The sequence below is a fragment of the Parasteatoda tepidariorum genome, chromosome 9, assembly GCF_043381705.1.
Source record: "Parasteatoda tepidariorum isolate YZ-2023 chromosome 9, CAS_Ptep_4.0, whole genome shotgun sequence".
NCBI lineage: Eukaryota > Metazoa > Arthropoda > Arachnida > Araneae > Theridiidae > Parasteatoda > Parasteatoda tepidariorum.
Genome location: NC_092212.1, coordinates 3,363,801 through 3,388,123, shown reverse-complemented (window position 1 = coordinate 3,388,123; position 24,323 = coordinate 3,363,801). Strand labels below are relative to the sequence as shown.

Sequence of the window (24,323 nt, the reverse complement as noted above, 5' to 3'; positions counted from 1 at the left end):
GAACGTAAGAAAAATGAATAGTTACGTTTTCAAGAGCGTTCAAAATCGAGTGAATTTCCACCACAAGCTTCTCAGTAGAAGTCGTGTCACGCAAAAGAAAAAGTGAAGAAAGAGAATCTGTACAAATGAGATATTTAAAAATTTGGTTTTCACTAAAAGAATTTTGTATCCACTTAACAACCAGGTTTATACACAAAAGTTCAGCCTGGAAAACAGTACATTCATTATGTAGTCGGTGCTTGGCAGTAACCTTCTCTGTTCCATTTTCATAAATTACAAAAGCAAGACCAACCCTTCCATCAAGCTTACTACCATCCGTAAAGCAGATAGTTTTATATTCCTGAAAAACATTATTTACATAAGGAATAATTATAACAGGTTTCCTGCATGCTGGGTGGGGCAAACATGAAATAGGAAGCTTCCCGTCCAGGGTTAGACAATCGTTGTCTTTTATCTTCTCCTTTAATTCAAGATTATTTAAGATAATTAAATCAATAGGCGGAAGACCAGCGATAACAAAGACCGCATCATAACTAACAGTTCTATATCCCCGAATAATACGTAGAAGAATTCTTCTTTGAGTTCTTCTAAGGATTCTAATATTTATCTTCTTTCTCAAAGAGTTTCCCCAAGATCCTGAAGCATATGAAATAAGTGGTACAATACCTTGATTATATATTAATTTAAGAACATCTGTTTTAACCCCATAAGTATTTTTTGAAATTCGCAATAAAGCAAGAAGAAGTTTTTCACTTTTACTGGATACATAAGATATGTGCTGCTTAAACTGCAGTTTATTATCAACAATAACTCCCAAATACTTTATCTGCTTTACTTCTTCAATAGGTTCATTCCCAAGAGTCAACTGAATAACCCCATCCGGTATCGACTTTTTATGTATCATCATAACTTTAGATTTCAAAGGATTGAATTCCAGCTTATAAAGTTTCGACCATTCAAAAACGTAATCCAAGATATTCTGAGAAAGAACACAAGCATCATTAAAGTTCTTGCACTGAACAATAATAAGTAGATCATCAGCAAATGCAATTTTATAACTATTTTGAAATTCTGATAAACCACAGAGCAAGTCATTCATAATAAGGTTCCAAATAAAAGGTCCCGTAACGGACCCCTGAGGACAACCCTTTTCCAAAACAAAGTTTTTTGTGATATTGCCCAGAGTAAGATCAGCAGAGCGACCGTGCAAGAAACTCTTTATTAAGTAAAAAATATTCTTAGGAACTTTGAGTTGTCTAAGCAAGTGCAGAATTCCAGGCCACCAAGCATTATCGAAGGCTCCTCTAATGTCTAAGGAAACAAGAAAAGTGACAAAATTTTTATGTTTACCCTGTCTAACTATATTACAAAGCCGGATCAGAGCATCTTCAGCCGACTTCTGAGGTGTAAAACCATACTGATCCTCACTTAAGAGGCTTGATTGTCGTAGATGAAAGTTGAGTCTATTTATGAAGAGTTTTTCAAAACATTTGCCTAAACAAGGAAGTAGACTTATACATCGAAAGTTATCAATATGTGACCTTGATAGCTCAGAATTTTTTGGAATCGGTACAACTTTCGCTCTTTTCCAGATCTTCGGAAAAATACCAAGATTTAAACAAACATTAAACAAGGTCATCAGTATAGAAGGACAACTAACATGCAAATTTTTAATTAGTTCATTCGTAATTCTATCGTATCCTGGAGTTTTATTCACTTTTAAATTTTCAACTACACAATCAACTTCCGCACTAGAAAAGGGAACATCATCTTTAGCGTCATAATCCAATTCAGCCTCGTCACGTAAGAGCTTATGACTGAAATGGTCCTGCATTTTAGAATCACGAGGAAACGATTTCTTCAATATAGCATCAATCGTATCTTCAAAAGAAGAGGTGAAATGACCAGGGGAATCTTCAATACCCGAGATTTCAAGCCTTTTAGCAAAGTTGGTCTTAACTCCATAAGTATAAATTTTATTCCACACATTTTGCACAGTAATATCCCCAAGAAAATCCTTCCAAGAATTTAGTTTGCTTTGCTCAAGTTTTAAGTTATACTCAGACCTGATACGAAGATAACTGCTTCTATAAATCTCCCTTAAAACGAAATTTCTAGTCCTTTGATATCTTCTTCTAGCAGCATTTAATTTTTTCCGCATACAAGAAATTTCTACCGACCACCAAGGAACTTGATGCGATCCACTCTTTTTCAAAGGAATAGATTTTTCTGCCGCCGAAATAATTAAATTTTGTAAATTTTGAACGCATACCTCCAACATATCTGTTCGTTCGCAATTTTCAATGGAATTCAAAATATTAAATATGGAATCAGAACAGAGAAGATGAAAAAGTTTCCAGTTTGCTTTTTTAATATTAAAGAGGTTTTTCGTTTCAGAAATAGTAAAATCATAGTTAGGTCTTGAGATTTTCATTTCAAAAGCAATCATTTTATGATCAGACAGGGAATCATACTCAGGTATATACCATTTCTCAACCAGCTGAAGAAGTTCCATTCCGACAACGGTAACATCAATATAACTTGTTCCCTGATTCGCACTAAAAGTAGGTCCATAGTCCTCATTTATCGAAAACAAATTCCAAACACTAAAGAATTCGCTCAATCTAATACCTCTGGAGTCAGTAATAGGGCTAAACCAGACCTCAGACTTGCTGTTGGCATCCATACACCAAATTAGTCTATTTAGACTTTTATTCGAAAAAATATGCTCTATCTTTCTAAGATCTAAATCAATATTAACGGAAGGCTGGAAATAATAAGAAAAAAGATTAAAATTCTGTCCTCTATACGAAACATCAATAAGTGCAGCATTATAATCAAAATGTTCTGAAACAGAAAAAACAGTTATCGCTCTATTACGAACAACGATGGCCGCCTTAATAACGTCTGATTTTTCATCATAAAAAATTCTGTAAGTATTAGGAAAGCCAAGTAATTTGCCATTAAAACAGTAGGGCTCCTGAATAAGGGCAACATCAACATCATCAAATTCAAGATTTAAAATAAGCTGCTGAGTAGCTTTCTTTGACTTATGCAAGTTTAATTGTACAAAACTGATGTTATTCTTAAGGACCTTAACCATCATAATCAATTCGAGAAGTCATTTGATTCCTCATAAAAATATGACAAGAGCAGCTTTGAGAAAAAGGCTTATGTCTAACATCCACTTTTTAACTTCCACTTTTCAATTTTTTATTGTATCTAATATAGTTTACTCAAACTTGATTTTCACAATTTTTACACTCTGAACTTCTATGCTCTCCGGAACAAAAATAACAAGACAACTTATTTCTGCATTCCATAGATCTATGATTATAGCCGAGGCATGAAAAACACCTATTAATAACTACGAAATCTTCAACACTACACATGAAGTCAACATGGGAGGCCATGTTGACTTCAAAATTCTGTACGCTTTTATTCTGCGAATACATCGCTCAATGTGAACTCTAGCTTTCGAAATAATTCTTGAATGAGAGACCTCACGACCAGACAACTGACTTTTGCCTCTGGTAAAAGCAGGGACAACAATACTAGCACCCTTCAAACCAACAACTTCCTCAATCCTGAACCCTCTGTCGGCTAGTATCTTGTCTCCACTCTTAACCAAATTCAAGAAGCCAGAGTCAATCGTTATTTCTTTGTCCGAGTGTCTTCCACCATACAAGTTCGACAAAAATATTATGCCGCCATCAGGGCTACAAGCAATCAAAAATTTCACGGTATTATGATGCTTATAATTGGAGTAGGTCTGACTCCGAGCATCTAAATTACGAGCAGTGTCAATGAATATCTCAGAGCAGTCGATGACACAAATAACATTTCGGAAAATTTCATGTCGGAAACATTGAGGCATGACTGTAGGCCTGTGAGATGGCCAGGCGATGCACGATGATAGAGTTACAGACATCTTTTCCACCCACTCTCTAAATATGTAGCTCACAGTTGCAGAGCCAACTCCAAACCTATAGGCAAGATCTTGGTTTAAAAGACCAAGTCTTAGCTTCATGAAGACGATGAGCAACTGCGACTCAGAAGAAAGCCTTGTCTTTACCGCTGGTTTCCACCCAGTGGTCAACCACTGTAACAGAGCATGAAATAAAACAACTCCTTTTAGTTTGGTGTAGAAGTTCACTTGTTTATCATTGCTTAAAATATCTGAGGAAGATTTCCTAGACTTTTCACACTGAAAAACCTTCCTTCTTAAGTTGAGGGTTGCTTCTTGACTGTCGCATAAATCTCTTTCCAAGTTGCTAATATCCAGCATGGATAATTCTGTCATTGTTGAAATCGATCTTGTGGCAGCCACAGAACTATCAGCTTGATCTGTATGAAAATAAAATGTATTCTTTAAAAATAAAAAAACATTTTTGAAAGTAAAGTACAGAATTTTTTTTATCAGAATTTTGAACAGGAACTATTGGGGCAAAGTACAGAAATTCAAGACATTCTTAAAGTTTAATAGAGGCCATGGTATGGATCATCGATTCACAAGTGTAATGGCATAGGATCATTAGTTTACAAGAGGAAAATGCGTTACACACGCTTATTAGTGAATAAGCATGTACAGTGGAACCTGTAAAAGTGAGCAACTGAGTAAGGTGACCATTTTCCATAAGTTTTATTTAAAGAGTCTTCATAAAGTGACTGTAAATACTTCTACTGTAAATTGCATTTTCCCCCTTGGTGGACGGGTAATAAAAAAATTCATTGCTATACTTGACTGTATAAATATATAATGTAAAAAAGTGGAAATACAATTAGAATAAGGAAATGTATAATTTTTAATAAATAAGGAATAATTAGCTGCACAGTAGTAAACGTTTAAGCTAGTTTTCAGAAAAAATTTTGCTCGCCATTTTGAATTGGAAAGACTGAGCTTTGCTTAAAACTGAGTAGATGGAAAGGTTAACAATATTTTCATTTTATTATACTTATAATAAAAAACATGTTTGCAAACCTATGTCGATTGAATATAATTCTGCAATATGCAACAGCCAAATAGTGTAAATTTTGCTAGCTGGTTATCAGTACATTATTTCAAATTTCCATATATTTACGGTCAAATCATACTTACAGATTTTGATTAAGTTCTAGGAAATTATAGAATATTTTTAATTAAGTTACACATAAATTAATTGCATTAACTTTAAGAATAAATTCAAATCAAAAATAAGTGTTACTTACAATACTTAACCCATTAACTGTTGACTATTAAGTTACAGAGTACAATCTGCTTACTATCTTACAAAGTAAATCAGTTTCTCACATTTTAATACTGGCAATTCTCGGTATGGTGATTTTTGACAAAGTTGTGTTTGTTAAAAAGCTAATCAGAAAAATTTAGTTATTGGCACTGCCAGGGTATTGTCTAACACATAATTAATGAGAGATAACTCAAAACTAATATGCTTATCAGACACATGATGCAACAAATCCAAGATTAGAAATTAAACTACATAACAATACAAAAGTGTTCATTAATTTATCATAGAGCACTTAATATCAAACAAATAAATCCTTGTCACAAACATTTACAATAAAAAAAATTGTTTACCATTAGATAATCCACGCCTTACAGTTCTTTCAAACCTCTGCACACTTCCTGAAGCCAAAGCAGCTTTATGATGAAAGACTGATGGTACATAATCAGGATGACTGGGATCATCAGATTTATTTCCTAATAATTTGAAAAACAAACTAAATTATCTATACATAACATCGAATTATATTTAATAATGTCCGAAATTTACCAAATAACTGCTAACTCATTATTCAGTCACCAAATTATTAAATTCTACCATCCCATGATTGCTTAAGTCGTTGGGGCATATATTATTTCGATGAATTAATTTCAAATATTGATTTTATCATCACTGTTTTGAATTAAATTTTAACAATAATTACATTTTCATTTTTGCTAATGCTCCGCAATTTACAAATGTTCCGCTGTCTTCCACAGAAACGACTGACCAGTAAAATAGTAAGTCACAAGTAAAAAAAAATATATAATAAAATAACCAATAACAAAGCAATATTCACAACTTTTTTTACACAAAATTATAGATGTAAATGATAGTTGCTAATGAGTAACCAATTTACAAAGGACACTACCTTTCCATTTGAACTTTTAAACCAAACCTCAAACATATACTAATTTTTAGAAAAAATAAATAATTCTGAAACACTAAACATCAAAACACAGATTCATAAACATAGTTATCACACTTATTCTATGTAAAACAGCCACTCTTCTCTACACTACAGCCACTCTACTTTATTTTTATTCCTCAATCTACATGTTTTACACATGCATACAAAAATTGTAACTGTTCTACAACGATTAGCAAAAGGTGGTTATGAGCAAATGCTCTCGAATTAGTAGCAGTCTGACGTTAACGATTAGTTAAAAGGCATGCAAATGATAGATTTTTCAAGACATAAAACATTACATTGTTCACAGGCAAACAGAAAACGAATGCCTAGAAGAAGAATGTTAACAATGCGGACTTAATAACATTAAAATGTCTTTCTATAGAATTTTTACAATATACATATTTAACATGCAGCACATAGAAGGAAATATTTCATAACAACGAATAAAACAGGTTGAATGCATTTTGTACAACTGATAAGTTTTCTTACCGCTAATAAAATGGCTATTACATATTCGAGAGTTAACTGTGGAAGTCCAATCCTTACGTCCAACAGTATTTTCCCACTGTGTTTTCCGAATAGGATCTTTAGGGAATCGGATCATCTTGATTTCTGATAACAAATTTGTACCTGATCTCCTACAGCATCCTACAGCGACACAACAAGAGCCAATTCGAGCTTTAGAACTCATTGTAAACTAAGTAATAAGAAAGTATTCAAATAACACGTTTGCAAGAATCTTATGACACAATAATAAACACGTTGTGAGCCAAATGGCTTTAAAATACACAGGAAGCAGCAACCCGGAAGTTTAAGCAGGTCCACAGCTAGCAGCGCTCCCTAGTGTCGAAAACACCATCCATTCTCCCCGCCCCAAAGTCTGCGGCAGTCTGGTGCTATGGAAATAAGAAGAGGGCATTTTAGGGAGGACCGAAGAAAGGGGTCTCATTTTTTCTAGCTGAAACCCGTCCTAAAGAGGTACCCCACACCCCTACTTGAAATAATCATACCTCGTTACCATAGTCACCGCCACAGCTCCAGACGAATGTCCGGAAGTGTACCTATCTTAGACAAACGGTATATATGTTTTGTATTATTTACCAATGATTATCATGCCCATAATATCATATGCATTTAAAAAACACTTGAATTTAATTATGCCGTATCTGTTTTGTATTAATGCAGTTGTCATTTACTAATTGTTATTATAACTATAATATTTATTTGTTGCTATGTATTAACAAAATATATTTGGAATTACTGTGTTCATTAAACGATTTAAAAAAAAATCATTTTGTCATCATATGTATTAAATATAAGGTAAATAATCAGTTGCATTTTATTTATTTTGACAAAATAAGACGACATGAAAAGTTAATTTTACCCTCTTTTTGAGTACAGGATATATTTTTATTTTACAAGATATATATTTATTTTATTTTTTCATTAATCAAATCATCAAAATGAAAGAAAAAATTAGTGCAATTCAAACCATATTTTCATAAATCGTTAAGTTCTTATAACTAAGAAAAACTCAGATTGATGAAAAATGTTAACCCCCCCCCTCCCCCAGAATAATAAAGCAAATTGATGGAAGAGACAGAGAATTTTTTTACGTAATAAAAAGCTATAAAGAATAAAATACAAAGTGATCCCGTATTCATGGTACAGATTCTAAGGGTAGGATCTGGACATTGTACCAATAAGCGCAAATAATGCGGTGAGATGCAAATTCGGATATTCCAACAACGAGATCCTTATCTGAGTCTAGTGGAGTCGCATAAATAAGATTCTTCAGATGTCCCCATAAGAAGAAATCGAGCTTCGATAAATTGAGAGATCGAGGAGGCCAAGGCAGTGGCGTAGCGAGCTTAACTCGCGCCCGGGGCACAATGGTACTTGAAGCTATGTAGTANTGGGCCAAGGGACTGGTTTACCACGTCTCTAACTTGGCATTCAAGTAAGCGCACACCGGTGCTGAAGTGAGCTTGGCCCCATCATGCTGAAACCACGTGCGGTGATGAGTGGCGATCGGAACATCCTGCAGCAGTTCTGGTAGCACCTGTTCCAGAAAAATGAGATAATATTAACCATTAAGTTGCGTCAGTAGTAAGTATAAGCCAATCAAAAAGCCGTTGACTATATCAGTCTACACATTCACATAGAATCATTGTGCGCATGTGGTCGCGTTGCAAGTGGATTCTCTTGTCCACTTAATAAACCTCACCTCATCTGTAAATAGCACATGAGCTACATAGTCTGGCTGCAGCGTACATTGCTGTTCCACTCAATGGCATAAGTTCAGGCCAGAGGGAATAGAATACATTCTTATACAATAAATGATTGCTACAATGTGCTGTATCCACCCTTAAAGTTTGTACCATGAATTTGGGACCACCCGGCATAAAACTTTTATTTATTTCAAATGGCAGAGGTAATTGACATGAAAAAGCAAAAACATAGGAACAAAACAAGAAAGTAAAAAGTCATTTCCTTAGGAGCGCTCTTGCTTCCCAATATCGCTCGGTAGACAACGACCCGCGGAGGGCCCTGCAGCACAGGATGTGGCTGCCATCCAAAACAGCTTGGCTCATGCATAGAGAACAATAGGGATCAGGTGCCAGCCCTAAACGAAATAGGTGCGCGGCAAGGCAGTCATGTCCGGTATGTAGTCGAAACTGAGCCACCGCTTCGCGGCGCGGCCAGTCTGGAATGGTGTTCTGTCGAAGATCTCTCCACACTTTGGTTTTTACCCTTTCTGACAATTGATGGTGGAAATCCCCATGGATTTTTGATCTAATAGTCCTTTTTAGAGTTGAAAAGGGGACTGGACTACTAAGAGCCTGGAGAATTCTTGTGCCTCTCTTTGCCAAAACATCAGCCCTTTCATTTCCTGCAATATCACAATGCCCGGGAATCCATTGTAGGGCTACAGTTTTGCCAAAATGGTGGAGTTTGCGTATCGCATCCTGACATTTTAGAACGTCGCAATTAGAAGGGCAATGCATAGATTCAATCGAGCAAAGCGCCGCCTTCGAGTCTGAAAGGATAACCACATTTGAAAAAGACTCAATAGAACAAAAAAGCTGTTTAAGAGCAATACGGATTGCAACAACTTCCCCGTCAAAAGCAGATCTATTGGCACCCACTGGAGCACCAAAGGAGAAGAGATTACAAGAGATACCAGCTCCAGCATTTGGTTGATCTGGATGGAAAGAGCCATCTGTAAAAACTCTCAGCCAGAGCGGTTCCGGGTAACGGATTCCCATTGTCTCCAGCGCAAGAACGTGGAGAGCAGCGGTAGATGTTTCACTTTTAACAATGTCCTGTTCAAGAGAGAGCCTGACATTAATTTTTTGGTAGTCAAGAGGGCTCACCAGTTCCACCTGACCTTCTAGTTGGGGCAGATCGATCCCAACCAATTGATCTTTGACAGTCTGAATAAATCCATTTTGAGTTTTTAAATTACGAGGAGTAAGTTGATAGTTAGTCCAGAAATTATCCATTTGGGTAAGTTTAAAGTATAGTAAGACAGCCCTTTCCCTAAAGACAACATCCAAAGGTTTAATGCCTGTGAGCAAGGTCATTGCGTCTATAGGTGTAGTTTTTACAGCACCTGTTATTAGTCTAAGGGCCTGGTTTTGTAAGACCTCAAGCTTTTGAAGTAGGGATGTAGGCATAGAGATGAGTGGTTCAGAGCAGTAAGTAAAAATTGGAAGGATGTATTTTTGATAAGTCAGAGCGAGGGTAGACCGGGCACATCCCCAGAGAGTGCCAGCAAGTCGTTTTAAAATAGGGAGGCGTCTTATTACCCGTTCGGCAACAAATGCAACATGGTTCCTCCAGCTCAGTTTAGAATCAAAAACGGTTCCGAGATAAGTGAAGGAATCAACATTTTCAAGCGTAGTGCCAGAAAAAGAGAGATTTGGTATAATAGGTCGATGCATTAGTGAGAAAGTTTGAGTGGCACACTTATTCAGATTTACTACCATATTAGTTTCCTCACACCAACGACTGAGGGATTCCAGTGCAAGATTAAGTGTGGTCTCAACAGTTGATTTAGCGTGGCGCTTTGATGCTGTGGTCCAGAAAACAAGATCATCCGCATAAAGGAGGCAATGGATGTTAGGCACTTCCGTTAAGGTGTTTATCAAGTCATTGATGTAGACGTTGAAAAGGGCACAGCTGGTAACAGCTCCCTGTGATGTAGATGGTGATAGGTAAGGTAAGATATAGCATTCGTTGTTATGTCATGATCAAGCAGTGGTAGCCCAGTGGTTATAGAATCGGACTCAAGTCTGGAAGGATACCGGGGTTCAATTCTCAACTCCACCAAGAGTACGAGCGATATACATGCTCGTAAAATCTATGGAATCGAAGTCCTGACGCTAAACAGTACCGTGGGTATAGAGATCTGGATTCCTTCCCTTTCAGATCAGTGCATAAATTGAGGACGTGGCCATCACATAATTGCAAGTATTTGGATCATCTTCAGAGATGTTTCCATGACCGTCATTGATAGCCTATTCTGCAGCTCACGCGAAAATGAAGTACTTACCCACCTACGTCACGATCAACGGCAAGGACAAGTCCTTTGTGTTCAGGGTTCCCACTCTTTCAAAGAAGGGAAAATTAAGGATTTTTTTAAAAAAATTAAGGAGCATAAAAATATTATGATTGTTTATCATTAAATACACAAATGGATGGTTTTTTCAATATAAATGTAAACAATAACAATCTCGACTTCAATACTGTTTGTCTAAAATAGGTACTCTTCCAGACATTCGTCTGGAGCTGTGGCGGTGACTATGGTAGCGAGGTATGATTATTTCAAGTAGGGGTGCGGGGTCCCTCTTTAGGACTGGTTTCAGCGAGAGAATAGGAGACTTCTTTCTTCGGTTTATTGTGTTAGCCCTGTTCAAAATGCCCTCTTCTTGTTTCCATAGCACTAGACTGCCGCAGAATTTGTGACGGGAAGAGTACCTATCAAACAGTACCTGCTCTAGTTCCGGTCAGCAAGTTTGCAACTGCTAAATGCAGCCCATTCTGCTAGGCGATATTTTCAAACGGATAAATTTGTTTTCAATAAAAGAAGTAAATTAAATAATTTCTGAGCTCAAATCTGCCGTATTTCATAAGATATTAATGTTAATAAGTAATTCTGGTGAGTTATTTAAATATATGTTGTCAAAAAAGGTGACATGGTTGCTAGATTTTGAATAACTCACTTTTTTGGCAGTCCTGATTTGGCCACTTTCCATTTGTTTATTAGTGTTTGTTTTTGTTGCAAGCTGTGCACCATCTTATGTTAGTATTAGCACGTTTAGCATTGTAAACACAAGTAATCAAATACCACGTTTTCCAAGAATCTCAAAATACAATGGTCACGTTGTGAGACAAATGGCTTTAAAATAAACCGGAAACAGTAACTCGGAAGTATAGACGGAATGGAGCTTGCAGCGTACCCTAGAGTAGAAAACACCATGCATACCACCAGTGCCAATTATTTACTTTTTTTTAAAAAATCAATCAATAAAAATAATAATAAAGCAATTTTATTATAATATAAGTACTGACAAAATTGTATTAATTAACAGGCCTTGCCAGAGTAGAACCAGGCACTTTTTGCGAACCCGGGTCGGGTTTTCTTAAAAACATTTTCAAATTGTTAAGGGCCAACTTCATTTATGAAGCTAATCCGTATTCCATTTTTAATGATTTCATTGAAATTGAATTGTAAAATTTAGTGCAGAAATTGAGATTTGCAATTGTTTTCATATATTTAAAATACTTTGTCATATATTTGAAAGGAAACAAAGTAAATAAAGAAATTTAGGAAAAACCTTGAAAAAAATTATAACAAGTGTTTATATTTCGCTGCTAGACATGCATCACATATTCAGTTGTGGACCAATCTTCCTGAATATTCAGCTACACCCAAAAAAATCTCTCTTTTCTCTTAATAAAATATTTCATTTATAAGGGTATATATNTGTCAAAATTGGAATTCAAATAACTGATATTTATATGCAAGTTATTTGAAAGTTTTACAGCGGCCTAGGCCAATAGGCCCATACGCCAAATACAATGGAATACATTAAAAAAAGATTAAAAAAAAAAGATACTAAAAAGTTATATTAGACTTATGCATGACAGTAGTTTTCTTAAGTCCTGTCATGTTAAATTGAATTCTATTTCAGGTAAAAACAGCCCATGCTAACGTAACCCCTAATCATTCCACTTTTTTCTCATTAGGTTAAATTTAATATTTTTTTAAAATTCATTGCAATAAATATTTTCATGAAAACATTTTATTGAATAAAAATACAACTATGTTTGTTTGAGAAGATTTAACAATTTTCAAACCAATATGTTTTTTATTAGTTCTCGGTGAATATATAAATAAAAAGGTCTAAAACGATTTTTCAAAGGTATCAACGCATTCCTATGGCCAGAAAAATTGATAAGGTTCCTTAACTAACAAATTGATAAATAATTTATTTTTCCATCATTTATATTAGATAGCTACTTTTAATCTTTCTCAATATTATCCTCTACTATTATTATGATTTGATATTTTGTTTTCATCGTGAATTAACAGTTTAAAACTGAAAGTGGTATTCTTTTATTATAAAGTAATCCTGTATTATCACCATTTTACGTAACGTTTTGTAAAAAAATATTGAAAAATCTTATGAAAGATATATTGAAAATGGTATGTAATTAACCTCTTGAAATAATTACTAAACAGCAAATGTGTTATATTTACTTAACACGTTGAATGCCAAGATAATTTTACATGGTTTGCCCGTTTGGTCAAACGGTAATTAACTACTAACTGAATTTGCAAATTTGACAGATTTTGCTAGTTTCTTAGAAAATATTTATTCGCTGTCAGGAGTAAGTTGGCATCTCTGTGAATATAAATACTACAACTATTTTCGTGTGTTCTATATTGCATTAATTTCATCAAACCATTTTGGTAAAGATAATAATATAATATTAAAAATTTACTCTAATCATGTGTTTCTAATAATCTTGGCTTCACCGGTCACCCCCATGGCATTCAACGTGTTAATTAACTTTACATAATATTACTAAACAATCCGGCGGAAAGCATGAACTAATTTTAAAGCAACCAAAAGTTAAATAGAAATTGAAAAAAAAAACAGTATATTAATATGCAATGTTTCTTGAATAAAATGATTATTAAAATATAAGTTTGTATTTTATTCTAATGGACATTGATGGCAAAATGCTTGGGATCTTTTAATTGGGTAGATTTAAATTTTTATGTATCAATCTGTTAATCTTTCAGGAATAAAAATAATGGTGTAACAATCTAAAACTTCAAAACAAGTTATAAACTTGTTTTGATGTTTTAGATTATTACACAATATTTAACTTTCTTATTAGAAGCAAATCATGCACTTTTATTCAGCACTCTGGAATTAAAGTTTAAAATATTTTTGGAAATACTTTGGGTTTTATCATGTTACCACTTTCTATAAATTTACAGCTACTTATTACACACTGAAATATTTTACAAATTTATTTAATTCCTCAAGATTTTGGTAATACTTTTGGTATGGATTCCAATTCAAAATATTTATTTTTTCTGATACTTCTTTTCTTAGGTTTTTACTTCATTCCTATAAGCAGATGCGTTACCAGTTGAACTGAATTTCTTGAATTCTGTTGATTTTGAAGGTCAGAGTGGGTCTTCTATTTGGGTACCTTTGAACTGCCCCCCCCCCAAAAAAAGGACTATATCTTCCATGAGCAATATTTTTTTTGTTCACACTCAATTCGTTTCTTACAGAATGCTTCATTCTCCTCACAGAGTATCAGTCTAGGCAAAATATTAATAATGAACGAACATGCTTTCTTTTCCCTGTCTATAGCTGTATCACATACATACCTTCCTGTCCCCCTATAAAGCTCTATCATCGATGTTCAGTCTAATTCTACGTGAAAAAAGAACGACTTTTTGTTTTAAAAAATTGAACTGAAAAAATGTTCATATCAACTATAGGGATACTGAAAAATTAAGGACTTTTAAAAAACTTGCACCAAAATTAAGTACTTTTAAGAGACCTTATTTTTCAAAGTAAAAGTTTTCAAGGACCGTGGAAACCCTGTAGTTCGATCCTGCCGAAATACCGTTTTTGCGGTACCCCCAGAGAAATTGATTTGTTGGCGAACTTTGGAGGAACTCGGTTCAAGGAAAGTTTCCAACCAACAAAAATTTTTAGAAGGCTGTGGGGTCTCAGGTGCCCCGGGTTCGAATCTCAGCTGAGGCTGGTTGATCTGAATTCTGTAACAAACTCGCACGAACCACAGTGCTGATGTAAAATGTTCCCAGTGAGTAGGTGGATTATGGGTTAGAGTTCCCCAGCTGTCAGGATAATCCTGGGAGGTTTTTGTGATTTTCCTCATTATGTAACAAAATACGGTGTAGTTTCATCAAAGTACCCTCCACAGAGATAAATTTCCCCCAATACTTTATCCAGGAGTCCCTTAATTCTTGGATTAGGTTCGAAATTACAAGGCTAAGGAGTTGATCACTAGTAGTCGTAAATCCAAAAATTGAGCTTTATGCTGCTTAAAATCCAAAAAATCTTACAGTTAAACAAAAATCATAAAACAGGGCCCAGAGCTTTATGTTCCTGTTGTGGACGGAGATTCTCCGGGGGTGGAGGGTTTCGTTTATTGAGCTAACTAAAAAAAGATTTTCCAGAATGACTATTTTTACTTTAGCCACAACTGTTTAATTACATTCTGCACAGAACTCTTTTTACATATAAACTACAAGAATAAGAATTCAAAACACATTAAAACATTATATGGACAGCTAAACCACTATAATGTAAAAATAAAACTTTTATTACTAATTTTTACACTCAATAGTATTAACAAAACTGATGACATTTAGGGTAAACTTCAGTAAAAATTTTCTTAACGCATCTCAGAAGAATAAGAATTTTCAATAGAATGAACTTGACTGTGCAGAGTTAGAAGATCCTTTCAGGAAAAACTCTTATAACATATACTATAAGAATAATGTTTCTCCCCAGTATGAATATGATTGTGCACAGACAGTACACTTTCTATAGAAAAAGTTTTTTTTTACATTTGTGACAAGGATAAGGTTTTTCACCAGCAAGAGTGCGACTGTGTATAGTTTAATTATGCTTCTGTGAAGAACTATTATTACATACACCACAAGAAAAAGGTTTCTCACTATGAACATGCCTATGTCTGAACAGAACATGCCCCGATAAAAAACTTTTATTACACAAGTAACAAGAATCAGTGTGTTCAAATGTGATGAGTCAAAATTATCTTCAACAAAAATCTCTTATAGCAAATATACTACAAGAATAAGGCTTCTCCCCTGTATGAGTGCAACTGTTCAGTTAAATTCTTCCTTTTTGAAAAACTCTTATTACATACACTACAGGATCAAGGTTTTTCACCAGTATGAACACGGCTGTATCTGGACAAATGCTGTCCTGTATAAAGGTGTGCAGTTAAGTTTTGTTTCGTTGTAAAACTTTTATTACATGCACTGCAAGAATAAGGCATCTCTCTGGTATGGACACGTCTGTGCACAGTCAATGCTGTCCTTTGTGAAAAACTTTTATTGCATATTTCACAAGAATAAGGCTTTTCACCAGTATGAGAGCGACTGTGATCAGTTAGATGCGACTTCTGTGAAAAACTTTTATTGCATGCACTACAAGAATAAGGTTTCTCCCCAGTATGAACCCGGCTGTGAACAGACAGTGTACTTTCACGTGAAAAACTTTTATTACATATACCACAAGAATGTGGTTTCTCTCCAGTATGCTTGCGAATGTGTAAAGTCAGTGATGACTTTCTTGAAAAACTCTTATTACATACATCACAAGAATATGGTTTCTCTCCTGTATGAATGCGATAGTGTATAGACAGTGCTGACTGTTGTGCAAAACTCTTATTACATTCACTGCAAGAATACGGTGTTTCACCAGTATGAACTCGTCTGTGCTCAGTCAATGTTGTCTCCCGTGAAAAACTTTTATTGCATATCTCACAAGTATAAGGCTTTTCACCAGTATGAGTGCGACTGTGATCAGTTAGATGAGCATTCCGTGAAAAACTTTTATTGCATGCACTACAAGAATAAGGTTTCTCCCCAGTATGAACCAGGCTGTGCTGAGAGAGTTTAGTGCCACAAGCAAAACTTTTATTACATATACCACAAGAATATAGTTTCTCTCCTGTATGATTACGAATGTGTAAACTCAGACTTGACTTTCTTGAAAAACTCTTATTACATTCACTGCAAGAATAAGGTTTTTCACCAGTAAGAGCATATCTGTGAGTAGACAATATTCTCTTATGTGAGAAACTTTTATTACATAGGTCAGAAGAATAAGGCTTTTCACTGCTATGTGTGCCATCGTGTTGATTTGAATTCATTTTCATTGAAAATTTCTTACTACATACTCAAAAAGATGTTATCTGTATGAGTTTAGAGCATTATTATACTTTGTGAGTTATACTGATTGGGATCTAATAACTTTTATATAGCTTAATTATGTTATTGAAGATATTTATATGAGCTGTAATGATAAGGATATATAAGTGTGTACTGACTTAGATTTCAGTTTCTATTACTGTTTTAGACTTTTCAGCATTAGTTTACGGTTAAGACCTGGAATTTTTTTATAAAAGCTACAACAGTAATTTTACAAGAATAATATTTTCCTGTTGATTGAGTAACTGATGTAAGTGAAAATTACTACACATTACATTAAAATACTCTAAAAGAAGTATTTAAATTATTATCAGTAACTAAGCATAATAAGTGTTTAAACTATTATCAATACATATAAGTTATACAATGGAATGAATGAACAACAATTAGACATCGTTTTTAAATACCACACAATATTATAGTCTTTAGGCAATGTAAACCAATTTCTTCAACTTTTCACAGTGGCAGTAGAAACTAGTTTAAAGAATCTAAGGTAAACATCAAGTGTCACGAAATACTGGCTACTGTATCCAACTTAAGAAAAACAAATCTGAAAAAAAAATATATATAAATAAAAAAAACTAATAAACAAATAAATTAAATATGTGTCTTGATATAATGTATAGAGTATTTAAAACTTGAATAAATACTTTTATTGCTGTAAAATCAAAATTCAAATTATGGCAACTTTTACAATGCACAAATTATATGAAAGATATCACCTTCAATGATTTTTTGTTCTAAAAATAAGATGTGTAAATTTATATTAATCGTGGTCCCTTTTGCAAAAAAATAATTCAAAACACGTACCTATTACTTGTACACGTACCTATTACAAGGTGCAGAGCAGAGAGACAAAAACAAATGGGAGGGACGACTAACCAAATTCTACCTATTACTTTAGTCCCATGAACACAGGCAAATTTAACAACACACACCTAACCTATTCGTTTTGTTGTCACATTATTTAAAAATCACACATCACAATTCGTATTCACACGTTTTAAAAAACATAAGTTTTGATTCTTCTTGCAAATTATAAGTCACACACCATAATTCGTATTAATGCGAACTCAAAATTGTACATTTCATTTTGTATTAACATTAACGAGATGTAAACGATTAATGTTCTGCCGTTTAATAAATCATACGTTCTTGCTCGTCTCACAATTCAAGAATGATACACTGTGAGTCATTGTCACACGATTTAAGAAGCTCATAAAGTTATTCATATTCGCAAATTTTAAAAATCGTACGTCGTGAGTCTTCTCGAAATTTAAAAACCACATATTGCGCTTCATATTCACACATTTTAAAAATCATAGGTTATGAGTCTTCTCGAAATTTAGAAACCACACATCTCGATTTGTAAACCACGAACCGTATTTTTTATTTGCATAATTTCAGAATCACACATAGCAATTCGTTTTTAAAAGCAATGTGAAAAATAACTCAACTCTATTTTTATTCAAGAATTTTAAAAATCAGGAAAGGAAGAACACTTTCTAACACTTATTCCGAAACTAAGTTATTTGCCCTAAGTTTAATAGTACCCATAACAACAGCTTCAGTCGAAAGACTTGATTACCAGAATGAATTTGGCATGTTCAAAATTACAGAGCAGTCTTAAAACAAAATCATTAATTTTTAATTTAATGGCTCAAAATGATCTGATGATCAAATAGATAAAATTATCACAATATTTAAAAGTTTACAACTTGCAGGATAACCATTAAGAAATTATTTAAAAAATTTTCTACCAACTAGGACCATTTTATATAATTTATTATTACATGCTGGGAGATGATTTGTATACATTTGAGCTGCAAAAATATGTTATCAAGATAAGTTTTGTAAATTTTAATTAATTGTTAAGATATAAATGTATTAACTGTAAATAGTAAGCGTCATGTTAAAAAAAGTATTAGTCTCAAAGAGTTGTGAAGAAGTATATTAATAGTTTTCTTTTTTTTATTATTATAATTATTAAGGAAAATAGTTCCTCAAAATTAATGTTTTCTTTCTTTCTTTCTTTTTCTTCCCTCGCTCAGCCCCTGCCTCTTATACTATGTGGTCCTTTCAGCATGTCACCTCAGTACTGGCAATCATGCGGCAAAATTCATGAAATTATGCATCTGTGGTTAAAAAAAATCTTGGTTAAGAACTATAACTTAAAACACTTCAAATAACATTTTTTTTTAAATAACTAATATTGCAATTTCTTTTATATCTCAAATTAAAAGTTTGTATGTAAATAATTAACATACAGTGCATAGCTTAGACTTTAAATGCTAAAACAACCATAACCTTTTTAATTAACTATATTACTTAAGCATCTATTCACTTTTACTACTAAGATACTGTTTAATTTCGAAAAAATTCTTTTTCTTCAATCAGTTGATACTTACAATAAACAGAAGATAGTGTCATAGAATAGTATTGCTGAAAACAAATTAAATAAATATTTTCCATAAATATTGTCATAACTTTTGTTCAAGGGTATATTTAAACTTTATAAATGCAAATCCCTTTTACTTGCCTATAATTTTAGTTATAAAACAGCTAAAATATTACAGTATGAAAATATGTCATTAATAACAAAAGAGCAAATTTAGCTCCAAATTCAAATATTGATGCTAATAAAATAAAAGTATCGACATTCGTTGGCATCTGAAATTTTACCACGAGGTCTAACATAGGGGTTTATAATATATGCTAACTGGAAAACGCATGTTACCGGAGACTGATATTAGTTTACGTCAATTTTTTACCATTTTTACCCGCCTAATACCTCAAAAATTTATAGTGCCTCGTTAGTCACAGCCTAGAATGATGATGCTTTGATGTAGAAATCGATACGGAAAACAGAGCCTCCGAAATGCAAATTTGAAACAATGATTTGAGATAAAGAAAGCAGTAATCACATAATACTCTAGTGCAGTGACATCTAGTGTTATATTGATATTAAATTTTGTTAAAAGAATAATTATTATTCAGTCACATTATTTTCAAAATAAATTTATAGGTATTTCAAATATTTATAGCAAGTAAAAACAAAGAAATATTACTAAATAAATTTCAAAATATGTGTCGTTATTTTATCAGTACTTTTCGGTTAGCTAGGAGCAAGTGAAAAGTCACCAAAAATTTTCACTTACACCGACTATATTTAAAAATATTCATTTAGTTTATTATTTTCTAAGTGCGTAAAAACTAAAAATTAAACAATTTTAAACAATCAATAGAGTTTACACCCTACAAACCAAAAATTACAGTTTTATCATGTGGAAAATTATGAATTTTTATTTATGATGACACATTATTCAATTTACATCAATGGGACAGTGAGAAACACTTTTTGTCTGGGAAGATTTAACAAACAAATAACTAATCACATTTAAAATGTTAGAATAAGAAAGCATAATTAATGTTTTTATAATATACCAAATTATTTATGCAGCATGAATATTATCCACTTAAACAACAAAGATGTTTCTTCTTTTGCTGATTTTTCTTACTCCAAAAGATGAGGGTTTTTTTTTCAATATAAAGAAGATGGTGCAATAAAATATGATTATCTTCAAGAAAACATACTTAATTAATATTTTTATGAATACACTTCACATAAATTTAGTCAAAATACGGGTGTTTTCAACATTATAAATCTAAGACACATTTAATTGCTTAAATTTTTTGCATGAATCTGTTTACGTTTATTGATAACTATTTCTACCCGCCCACCACTTAGAAGATTCATCTAATTCTGATGATTTTTGGTCATTTTAGGAATTGGTGACTGGGTGAAGTGAGCTTTACGCTCGCTTTTGTGAAGAAAATTACTTTAAATTCCATCAATCTTCTTGTAACCCCATATTGATTGCTAATCCGCACTGTGCCAAACTTACTCGCCAAAGTAAAGTTCTCTTTGGCGCTGTTGAAGGAAAAGCTTTTTTCGGAGGAAGCCATTTTATGAATTTGGTTGCGTGGGATTTCATATTTTATCATGATGGAAGTTTTAATTGCAGGTAATTTTGATTAATTAAAGATTTATAACATTAGTGTATGTTTCAAAGCATTATTTAAAAAAAAATTACATGACATTTAAAAAAGATTAATGAATTTTATTACGCTTTAAAATTTTAATTACATAGTTCGTTTTTGTTTAGATTTCTAAAGTTCTGTAAGATTTTCATTTATCGAAGTTTTCTCTGCTTCCTTAGAAATCCTTTGTTCGATTTGCCAATGTGTGAAGCAGTTTAGTAATGAAATTTCTTATATTTAAATTAGATGATTTATGTTTACCTCAGTGACATAATACAAAGGTACCTTTTTTCTAGAAAATATATTGTTAATTAATTTTTATTTTTTTGAAAGCTTTTATAGTTTTCAGACTCTCTAGAGAAGTATTTCTTGTATACGTGTACTTGTTAAATGATTTATCATTTGTGTTAAAAGAAGAATCGTTATAAGTATCGTCATTTGAAGACCTGTCATTTCAAGACGTAAGAATTGTCATTTGAGAGAAATAATCGTTATAAAGCAGGTTGCAGGTTGTCATCGCCTTCTTGGGGTCGATATAGACCACTTTCGGAATCACTGCTCTAACGTACGGTGGTGCGCAGCTTGCACCAAGAACAAAGAGTAATAGACAAGTAAAAAGTGGATAGATCAAAATTGCCAGATAAGAAATTCTTTCTATATCTTTTAACCATGCCACCTACTTTAACTATCATCTATGAATAACTTAAAAGAATATTCACTTCAAACTTAGAAGAATTTCTTAATATCTTACAGCAGATTTGAGCTCAGACATTATTCGCCACGCATAATTTGCTGGCGTGGGTTTAGAATTAATATTTGGCAAATAAGGGGCGATACTCCTGCCTCCTCGCGTCGACTTGTTCTTCACCCCAACTTTGAATTTGACAGAGTGATCGATAATTACTCCCCTTCTTGGTTTTGGATGATTCTACTGGAACACCCTTTAGACCCTCCTGCACTACTGAATTTTAATTGTCATCGTTTGAAAGGAGGCAGCGTATCCATTACCCAACCAGGAAAATGCTAAAGCTCGCTTCAAATAGCAAATGCATTTAAAAAACACTTGAATTTTATTATGTCGTATCTGTTTTGTACTAATGCAGATGTAATTTAATAATTGTCATTATAACTATAATATTTATTTGTTGCTATGTTTTAACAAATTATATTTGGAATTACTGGGTTCATTAAAAGACTTTTTTTTAAAATTAAAAAAATTATTTTGTCATAATTGTGTTACCTACATTTATTCTAAATATAAGGTAAGTAATCAGTTGCATTCTATTTATTTTGACAAATTAAGCAGTAATGAAAAGTTAATTTTACCTATAATATAAAAAAATGCATTAACACTTTCGCACTCATCAAGAATTTTCTCATTATAGAAATTTCCGAGTTAGAAACCGAAGAAAATACGTAGATCCTCTTTTTGAGTACAGGATATATTTTTTATTTTACAAGGAATACATTTTCTTTTATTTTTTCATTAATCAAATAATTAAAATGAAAGAAATAATTATTGCAATTTAAACCATATTTTCACATATAAATCGTTAAGTTCCAATAACTAAGAAAAACTCAGACTGATGAAAAACGTTACCCCCCAGAATAATAATGTAAATTGATGGAAAAGAGAGAGAATTTATTTACGTAATTAAAAGCTGAAAAGAATTAAATACAAGGTGGTCCCGTATTCATGGTACAGATTTTAAAAGTAAAAACAGGACATTGTACCAATAGTCGCAAATAATGCGATGAGGTGCAAACCCAAATAATAAGAGACGAAAGGATAAACAAAGTGTAAATTGAAAGCGTCGTTGACAAGTGTAATGTTTACTGCAACTGTTAAAAATTGCATCCACCAGTAGCGATACATGCTTGAAAGCTTGAGTGGAGTGATTGGTGTACACATGCAGCAGCTTCGGATATTCGAACAACGAGATCTGAGTCAAATGGAGTCCCATAAACAAGATTCTTCAGGTGTCCCCATAAAAAGAAATCGAGCTTCGATAAATTGGGAGATCAAAGTGGCCAAGGGACTTGTCCACCACGCCTCTAACGTGGCATTCAAGTAAGCACACATCGCTGCTGAATTGAGCTTGGCCCCATCAAGCTGAAACCGCGTGCGGTGATGAGTGGCGATCGGAACATCCTGCAGCAGTTCTGGTAGCACCTGTTCCAGAAAAATGAGGTAATATTTACCATTAAATCGCGTCAGTAGTAAGTATAAGCCAAATAAAAAGTCGTTTACTATATCAGTCTACACATTCACACATAGAATCATTGTACGCACGTGGTCGCATTGCAAGTGGATTCTCTTGTCCACTTAATAAACCTCACCTTATCTGTAAATAGCACATGAGCTACATAGTCTGGCTGCAGCGTACATTGCTGTTCAACTCAATGACATAAGTTCAGGCCAGAGGGAATAGAATACATTCTTATACAATAAATGATTGTTACAATGTGCTGTATCTACCTTTAAAGTTTGTACCATGAATCTGGGACCACCCTGTATGAAACTAATAAAAGCAGAGACATGCCATGCTACAATCTTGGAAGAGTGACGTCACGGAAGAATAACGTTTTAACTAACATCACACCATCGATAAGATTAAATGGCACTGTCAATGAAAATTTCATGATGATTTTTCCCTTAAGACTAGCTTTATTCAAGGATTTTTTTTAACGTTTGAAAACCCTAAGACAACCGATTTAGGGATTTTATATTGTTTTCCAAGGTTTTGGATTAGAGTAATGTGAGTAGAATAGAGCAGATTGTTACAGACCTCTTTTTAAGCTTAGATGGTTTTTTACGTAAACCGCATTCGTTGTAGATGGTGATAGGTAAGGTAAGATATAGCATTCGTTGTTATGTCATGATCAAGCAGTGGTTGCCCAGTGGTTATAGAATCGGACTCAAGTCTGAAAGGATACCGGGGTTCAATTCTCAACTCCACCAAGTGTACGTGCTCGTAAAATCTATGGAATCGAAGTTCTGTCGCTAAACAGTACCATGGGTATAGAGATCTGGATTCCTTCCCTTTCAGATCAGTGCATAAATTGAGGAAGTGGCCATCCCATAATTGCAAGTCAGCTTCAGAGATGTTTCCATGACCGCCATTGATAGCCTATTCTGCAACTCTTGTGCGACGAAAGTAAAGTACTTACCAATGACGTCACGATCAACAGCAATGAAAAGTCCGCTTTTGTGTTCAGGGTTCCCACTCTTTCAAAGAAGGAAAAATTAAGGACTTTTTTGAAAAATTAAGGAGCATAAAAATACTATGATTGTTTATCATTAAATATACATATGGATGGTGTTTTCAATATAAATGTAAACAATAACAATCTCAAGCTCAATACCTGCTCTAGTTCCGGTTAGCAAGTTTGCAACTGCTTTTGTTTTCAATAAAAGAAGTAAATTAGATAATTTCTGAGCTCAAATCTGCCGTATTTCATAAGATATTAATGCTATTAAGTAATTCTGGTGAGTTTGGAGTGAGAATTTGTTTAGTTATTTAAAGATATATTGTTAAAATAGATGACATGGTTGCTAGATTTTGAATAGCTCACTTTT

At 33.4% G+C, this 24,323-nt stretch overlaps 4 protein-coding genes across 4 annotated transcripts in view; 1 reads left to right on the top strand and 3 right to left on the bottom strand.

The window, feature by feature from the left end:
* LOC122269433 (zinc finger protein 271) overlaps positions 1–24,323 on the top strand; it is a 249,420-nt gene that overhangs the window by 170,585 nt on the left and 54,512 nt on the right. The window lies entirely within an intron of this gene.
* Positions 3,368–7,139, bottom strand: LOC107457550 (uncharacterized). Its single transcript, XM_043042613.2, has 3 exons — positions 6,667–7,139; positions 5,579–5,701; positions 3,368–4,347 (listed from the first exon to the last, which is right to left on the bottom strand). The coding sequence occupies exons 1-3, from the start codon at positions 6,866–6,868 to the stop codon at positions 3,368–3,370; spliced, it is 1,305 nt and encodes a 434-aa protein (XP_042898547.2). The 5' UTR covers positions 6,869–7,139.
* On the bottom strand, positions 8,111–14,616 carry LOC139426433 (uncharacterized). The gene is made up of 3 exons (XM_071185308.1): positions 14,341–14,616; positions 8,931–10,376; positions 8,111–8,239 (listed from the first exon to the last, which is right to left on the bottom strand). The coding sequence occupies exons 1-3, from the start codon at positions 14,614–14,616 to the stop codon at positions 8,111–8,113; spliced, it is 1,851 nt and encodes a 616-aa protein (XP_071041409.1).
* Positions 15,043–20,648, bottom strand: LOC107436153 (zinc finger protein 135-like). Its single transcript, XM_016047747.4, has 2 exons — positions 20,147–20,648; positions 15,043–17,252 (listed from the first exon to the last, which is right to left on the bottom strand). Exon 2 carries the CDS (start codon positions 16,648–16,650, stop codon positions 15,643–15,645), a length of 1,008 nt encoding a protein of 335 aa, XP_015903233.2. The 5' UTR covers positions 16,651–17,252; positions 20,147–20,648; the 3' UTR covers positions 15,043–15,642.

Bases quoted from the DNA above. Each gene is read 5' to 3' on its own strand.
- LOC107457550 (XM_043042613.2), bottom strand. From the start codon at position 6,868: ATGAGTTCTAAAGCTCGAATTGGCTCTTGTTGTGTCGCTGTAGGATGC. The intron at 5,702-6,666 runs GTAAGAAAACTT...TCAAATTATTAG, and splicing joins TAATAGCCATTTTATTAGCG to GAAATAAATCTGATGATCCC. The intron at 4,348-5,578 runs GTAAACAATTTT...ATTTTCATACAG, and splicing joins AAGGCGTGGATTATCTAATG to ATCAAGCTGATAGTTCTGTG.
- LOC139426433 (XM_071185308.1), bottom strand. From the start codon at position 14,616: ATGAGGAAAATCACAAAAACCTCCCAGGATTATCCTGACAGCTGGGGA. The intron at 10,377-14,340 runs GTATTTCGGCAG...TCTACATCACAG, and splicing joins CTGGGGGTACCGCAAAAACG to GGAGCTGTTACCAGCTGTGC. The intron at 8,240-8,930 runs GTAAAAACCAAA...TTTCTGGAACAG, and splicing joins ACCATCAATTGTCAGAAAGG to GTGCTACCAGAACTGCTGCA.
- LOC107436153 (XM_016047747.4), bottom strand. From the start codon at position 16,650: ATGAAAATGAATTCAAATCAACACGATGGCACACATAGCAGTGAAAAG.